At 49.0% G+C, this 7,389-nt stretch overlaps 1 protein-coding gene across 1 annotated transcript; it reads left to right on the top strand.

Moving 5' to 3' along the window:
• The first annotated feature begins 6,373 nt into the window (after positions 1–6,373).
• LOC123141922 (uncharacterized) lies at positions 6,374–7,000 on the top strand. Its single transcript, XM_044560985.1, has one exon. It carries the CDS (start codon positions 6,443–6,445, stop codon positions 6,692–6,694), a length of 252 nt encoding a protein of 83 aa, XP_044416920.1. The 5' UTR covers positions 6,374–6,442; the 3' UTR covers positions 6,695–7,000.
• The last annotated feature ends 389 nt before the right edge of the window (positions 7,001–7,389 follow it).

Below are 7,389 nucleotides of genomic sequence, written 5' to 3'. Positions count from 1 at the left end.
TTCCGATCAAGCGGCGAGCTTGTAAGTTACACACACAAAAATAATCCGGTCAAAAGAAATATGCACCTTCCCGCAAAAGAAGAAGAAGAAGAAGAAGAAGAGTATGCACCAATCTTTAATTGTATATTCACAAGTACTCCCTTCGTTTTTATTTACTCTGCATATTAGATTTGACTTAAGTCAAACTTCATAAAATTTGACCAAGTTTATAGAAAACAATATAAACATTAATCATAACCAATCTATATGATGTGAAAGTACATTCAATAATGAATCTATTGGTATTGATTTGTTATTGTGTATGTTAACATTTTTGTTTACAAATTTTGTCAAAGTTTACAGTACTTGACTTTGACCAATACTAATACGTAGACTTAAATAAAAACAGAGGGAGTACTCAAAATAGGCAAGGTCAGGTAATGTAATTAAGCATGTTGATGAAGTCATCACTGATTTTACATTATCCAGCTATGTCTCTTTCTCTCTCTCTCTCTCTCTCTCTCTCTCTCTCTCTCTCTCTAGTACAAAACACTGCTCTGCTGGATGTGTGGTTGTACACAAAGATGCTTGCAGCTTTTGTGGGCAGCACACAGTTCAGTGGCAAGTAAGAGGAGAGAGATAAAAAAGATGTGCCCCATGTGTTGGTTGTGATAATAATGGAGCCAAAGCAAACGAAATTGACAAGCATGAGTTCTTGCAAGCATACATGTTTGACAAGTATCCACATACGCGAGTCGCCTGGAGCCGAAGATGGTGACGCTTGCGAGTGCCTCTAACCTTCTTGGAGACCTCATGGTTCGAGAGCCTATGCCCTCCTCTCTTAGACTCTGGGTAACCCTTTTCCTACTTGGATTGGGCGATGGCGATGCACATGCGTCGTGCTCCTTCCTGAATGCGGCGTCTTGGAGTTTGGTCGGGAATCTCCCCTCCCCACTCCATGCCGCTTGTTGCAGGGATGCCAGGACGACGACCTTGGGTCTATTAGTGTGGTCTCTTGTTTGTCGATGATGGCATCTTTGAGTGGTGCAAGGTTGCGGTAGGGTTTGGTAGTCGGTGTCTCCCGACATGTTTGAGGGGTCTCTTTCACCATGTCTTCGTGAAGTTGGAGCTGCATAGAAGGTCTCTCGGCAGTGACAATGACACGGGTTGAGGTTTGGCTACAGCGGTCGTCTCAGCGCAACCTCAACATTTTTCTCCTGCAAGGTTTCTCGCTCAAGTCAGAGCTGTCTGGGTACCAGCACAGCGGTCATCTATTTGGCATGTGTCCCAATGTCTGTTTCAACATGCAGGGCTTCGTTTGATGGCTAGGTCGGAGTCTTTGGCTCGTGGAGGAGTGATGATGGTGACGCTTAATGACAATCTTGACAATGTTTTTCTTCTCAGTGGCGTGCGTGTTTTTGTGAGGGGAGCTAGGATTGCCGGTGTCAGCCTGTGTGGGCTATTTGACGGTTTCACCCGGTTTTCGTATATTAACCGGGCAACTCTCTTCTACTTTTAATGAATCAAGAACCTCCAATCCCGGCGTGCACATTATTGATGCATAACAGATACTTTCTTCGGTTGAGTTTCTAAGCCGGATATGGGTTTTTAAGTCTTCAAATTTACTAGAGAAACATGTGTTATATGCCACAAAAGGTATCTTTATATTCATTGTCGAATGAAGTTTCTAAACATCTATTTTTGTGGCATATTACACACGATTTGTTAGTCAAAATACCTAAGAATTCATGCCTGCCTTGTAAACATAACCAGAGGGAATACTCCGGTTGTTTGGGTGTGTAGGTCCGCAAACGTTTTCCATAAATTTCGCAGATGTAGGGCCAAAGGAATTCAGTGTGCTCATTACTCCATGATTTTATCTTCCACTCAGTTTCGTTATATGTGCGCAATTAGTTATCTTCTTCATGTGAGCCGATCATCTTGAAAGGGAGTAGGTACACAATTAATTGAACGATTTAGGGCGGGGGGCACGACAACCAGTGAAAAATAGTACTCCCTCCGTAAAGAAATATAAGAGTGTTTAGATCACTAAAGTAGTAATCTAAACGCTCTTATATTTCTTTACAGAGGGAGTATCAACTTAGAGGAAGTGCTCGCTTTAGACGTTGCCAAAATCAAAATTCCGCATCAATTGATCCCTCTTTGCCTTGGTTATGCCACTTTGGTTAAACTGCCCAACCTGAATAAAGGGAGTAGCAATTAGTGATCAAAATTATACATTAGCACATACGAAGCTTATGGATAACAATAAGCCATTAATAAGAAAACAAGATGGTTTTATGAAATCCACCAAGTAAGGTTACTAAGTTAATTGATGCCACTAGTGCGGAAGTGCTCTTTTGATCCCGAGCTCATATGCTCCTGGATGAACAGTAAAATCGAAAAAATATATTTAAAAATTCAAAAAAAATCTGATTTTTTTTTTGTGATGAACATTGATGACTGTTCTAACCGCGTGCAAAATTTCAGGCTGAAATGACATTTGTGGAGGTCTAGGCAAAAATATAAAAATCAATGCTTCCAACAATATTTTTTTGGACCATCGTTTTTTTTACCCAGACCTCCACGAATGTCATTTTTTCAACATAAAATTTTGCACGCAGTTAGAAAATTTATCAATGTTCATCACAAAAAAAATCAGATTTTTTGAATTTTTTTTCGATTTTACTGTTCATGCGGGAGCATATGAGCTCGCGATCAAATACTCCATATGTCCCACTAGTGAGGCATAGAACCAACAATGATTGAGGAGCACCTCTATTATATGGACAAGGAGGTGATCTTAAATATTCCGCTTAGAATGAGAGTGCAAGCGGACTTTGAGGCGTTTAATCCACCTACATGATGCTAACGATAGTCAAGAAGGAGCAGGAAGAGTGTTTGGAGCAGCGTACAAGGCACTCAAATGTCTCGAATTCGGAAGGTATGTGTAGTTTAAGGTTATTGTTTTTGCATGAAGATTGGTATGAATGTCACGGCGTGTCGGCGATGTCCATCAACACATGAATATAACCCCCCTAGAAGAAATGGTTTATATGTAATGTTGTTGCTGATTCTGAGACACTCGCTCATTGATTGCCACATGTCGTGTTGTGTGTGGCCTCTCGTAAATGATGACTTGATAGAGCATATGATCATGAACCAATCACTTGATTCTCGGTTGTGGTCGTTTTGGTTATGTGATATCCTAAATCAATTTGGCCAGCTCAAGTTCTTGTGGCGCTGTTGGCTATATTGTGGGCATGGCGCCAGGCGATTCATTATGATGAATACCATAGTCTTCTCTCCATGGTGAGCTTCATTGACAAAATCTTGGATGACGTGCAACATGGACCGGTATGGACCTAGAGAGTGGAGAAAGAGCATACGTTGGCTGGAACATGAAAGTAATTAGGCTAAGATCAACTTTGATGGGGGCTACTCCCACCAGGGAAACCGAGGCGTTGTAGCTGCTGTTTGCAGACATAGAAAATATTTATACCTCGGTGCTTCTCAGTCATTGTCCACGACAGCTAGCCGATACACTACAAGTTCTAAGGCTCATGCCTGCGACAAGGCCTTCTCCCTTGCACTTGACCTATCGACTATCTTGGTGCTTCGACTGTCTAAAAGTGGTTACAGACATGAAGAGTGGGGCACCTGCGTGTCCGCGCAATTTCTTTGGGGTTGCATCCGGGAGGTGGTCAGCGAATGTTGGTGCAACAACAATTTCCACAGCCTCTTCCGAGGAAATTCAGGCCTCTCCGCAGTGTTCCGGCCATATTAGATGGTTGGCTATTGGGGGTTCTTGCATGGACATTATGGACGGTCTGCAGTAAGATTGTGATCCAGCGTGTGCCTCTTCGATGAGCTACTGACACAGTTTTCAAATGTGTGGCTATTTACAGCTCTCGCGGCTGCTTAGCCGCCTGCAAGATCGAGACGCCATTGATACCTTCATTGCAGATCTCCGTACAATGGCGCCCTACGCTTGGCGCCTCCGCTTCCTCCGCCACTGCCATAACCGGATTAGGCACTTGGTGCCGCTGTGGTGTGGCGTGGCAGGGCCGATTGGGGATCGGAGCCTCCCTTGGCCTGGGCTACATTTTCTTTTCTTTAGGGCTTGTTGAGTTGTGCCCTCAACGAAATCCTCTTGTACTTTGCTTATGTGCTACGTGTGTGGTGTGAATCTTTATGTTGGATCTTTGTGGCTCTGATGGTTTGCTTTATATATAAAGGGGTCCAAACATCTTTTTCGATAGAGTGGGACACCGATGATTCTCCATGGAATCTAGCATCGGCAAACTTCGTTCGACGAAGTTTCTTTTTAATTTGAGCATAAGGACTCAAACAAGGAACCTCATGCTATAGATAATGATTTTGTCAGGTGAATTTTCATTTTAAAACTGGCTAAATCCGAGATCGTTTCACAAGAGGAAGGAGAGGGGCAAAAACCAAACCAACAAGAGAGACAATGAGTAGCAAGTCCTGGTGCCCGTCATCCCTGCAACTCTTGAGCAGAGGGGGGCATCTTCCTTCCTCGTGCCTTGCCGTTAATCGCGAATACTAGCTCAACAATTGTACGTCCAAATTGCACACGTACTAAAAGCAACTCCAACGGGCCGACCCAAACGGACGGCGCATTTGTCCGCTTTTTATTCGTTTGGGTTGGCCGCCCGCCCTGCGTCTACCCAGTTTTGCATTTGGGTCGGCAATGCGCCCAACGCGCCGACCCATTTCATGTCTGCATTCAATGTTTTTTATAAAAGGCCCGCGGCCGATCATGCCAGGCCATGTCTCATGCCGGCATACAATGCCGGTTTCAGAAAATATCACCACAGTTCATGCTGACGTGCTCGCCAGCCGGCCGACACACATGCCAGCACACAAAAAAGGATGGGACTTGAGTTCGACCACGCCATCGTGGCTCCAGTGGTCATGCGGGCACACCTACCGGCATACAAAAAAGATGGCGCTCGCCGCCATAGATCACTCGTCGTCGAACTTGAGCATGTCGGCCTGCATCTTCTCGAACCACTGCCTCTTCCTTGGCGACACGGTGTTGAGATCCACCTTCATGATCTCCACCCCGGTCATCATGCTCGCGAGAGCCACTTCTTTCGCCTTGGTCTTGGCGTTGGCGGCCTCGATCTCTAGCATCTTGGTTTGCTTCTCCGCCTCTAGCTCGAACATCTTGGCTTGCTTCTCAGCGTCCATCTCAAGCCTCCTCTTTTGGATCTCCATGAAAGCATCCATTTGCTCCGCCTTGAAACGCCGGCGCTCCTCCTCCCTTGAGTCCTTCTTATTCATCATGCCGTCCACGCTTGCGATCAAGGCGTTGGTGTCCGCATCTCGCTTGTTCTCCTTCTTGGAGTTGGTCTTCCCCCGCGGCCGTGCCGGCTCACCCTCCCCAACATCCTCCACGGCTTTCTTCCCCCCACGCGCCTTGAGTGCGGCATATTGCGTCTTGCACTTCTCCTCGTCCTTGATGACCCGATAGCAACGGGAGAGGTTGAAGCACTTGCCATTGTGTTGAACCTTGAATGCCTCCAAAGCTTGAAATGCCTACAAAATGTTTCCATGTAGTCATCGTCGGTGGCGGACGGCATTTCCTCGAACAGGTTGCGGGCGTCCGGAAGCACGCCGGCCGGCGTCTGCCACGCGCGTTTCCTCGCGCTGCCGGATGACGAGCCACCGGCCACCGGGGTGGCGTTGAGGTTGATGGGCGCGGGTGCGGGCGTGGAAGGCGCGACCACGCTCACGTCGGGCGAGCACTCCCCGGAGAGGCGGGAGGCGTGCGGGTAGACGTGGAAGGCGGGGATCGAGTTGCAAGCCGACGCGCGGGGCGAGACGGGCAGCACCATCCGAGGAAACACCGACGAGCCGGTGCTGGCCGCGGCGACGGCGGCTTGGACGGGGCCGTGCTGGCTAGGGTTTAACCCTAGCATGTAGAGCGCATCCCTCGTTGCCGCCGCGACGCGGGCGTTGGTGACCTCCTGCGGCGGCGACGACGGCGGCCTGCGCGACGGCCTCATTCCTCGCGTCCGCGGCGTGCCTCCGGCCCTTCCTCTTGGCCGACTCCTTGCCCGCTGTTCGGGCGTCAGCGTCTTCTTTGGCTTGGTCGCGGCGGCGGTCTTGCGCGGGGCACGAGGCTTGCCTTTTCTGGAGGGGGCGGTGACGCCAGACGAGGCGAGGAAGACGAGGCCGGCGACGGACGAGATGGGTCGCCCCGTTGGAGTTGCTCTAATCTGTCATGCCGTCCACGATCCCCTTCTTGCTCTGCTCGGCATTCAAGCATGCTCTGCTTTTGCTAGCCTGAACGTGAGAAACTCTGCTCCCCGTTTGCTCCGCTCTCGACACGCCAAGACGTATTTCGCACCTCCCGTCTTCGCCAGTCCTTTTGCGCTAACCATCTCCGTCCCGTCTCCCACGCTCCCTGCCCTACGACGCTAGAGGAGGCGACATGTCGTGGCTGCAGTACGCGGCGACCCGGAGGCAGCGCGCCGCCACGGCCTGCCTCTTCCTCACCGGCGCCGCGCTCATCGCCGCCGCCGCGCGCCTCTCCTACGCCAACATCGAGCCCCAGCGCGCCAAGGCCGCCCAGCGCCGCAAGGTCCTCGAGGACTTCATCGCCCGCAAGCGCGCAGCCGTGGCCGGACCCGGAGCCGGAGCCGGAGCAGACTCCCACCCCCAGCCAGATCCCCCCAAAACCTAGCCATGCATCGGCGGCGCCACGGCAACACCAGGATCCACGCTTCGAGCTTTTCGAATCAGGAGGAGTTCGTTCACTATCCGAGCAAAGGGGATCGTTTTTTTTTTGTGTGCGTCTTGCTGCACATTGGAATTTCTTTAGCGAAGGGGATGACTGAGATGGCCATCGACTTCTGTAGCACCATGGTACCTTCTCTGTATGAATTGTGGTGCTAATTTGGTTAGCTGTAATTTTTCAACTGATTCCTGGTCGCAGTTTAGTAATGCTGCCGAGTGCTGTAAGCTAAATGGCAGTGATACATTCATACCAGGGTGCTGTGCCTTGTTCAGTTGCGCAATCGCATATCTTGCATACATTTCTGAAGACTAGATCTGCAACTCTAATGGGTTCCTACAGCAGTGTTCAGACTTCAGAGTTGCGCGATCGCATATCTTCCATACAAAGCTAATGGGTTCCCTAGCTAAATGAGGGATATCCACTCTATGTTACAGTTGCTACCCAATTACCACAAGCATGTTTGTTTGAACTTCTCAAGTTTGTTGTGCACAGCATGGTCTGCAACTCGCAACGTTTTCATCACAGCAAGCAGCATGTTCTTCGGCTGCGTTCGGTTTCTCTCGGCTCGTTTAACTCTGCTCCGGGAGTGGACCAGACTTTAGCTTAATTTTATGGAGCTGCCAAAACCCAGCTCCCCAACT

Source organism: Triticum aestivum, chromosome 6D (genome assembly GCF_018294505.1).
Source record: "Triticum aestivum cultivar Chinese Spring chromosome 6D, IWGSC CS RefSeq v2.1, whole genome shotgun sequence".
In the NCBI taxonomy this organism is placed as follows: domain Eukaryota; kingdom Viridiplantae; phylum Streptophyta; class Magnoliopsida; order Poales; family Poaceae; genus Triticum; species Triticum aestivum.
Note: the sequence above shows the minus strand (reverse complement) of the source record. Positions and strands in the feature narration are given on the sequence as shown.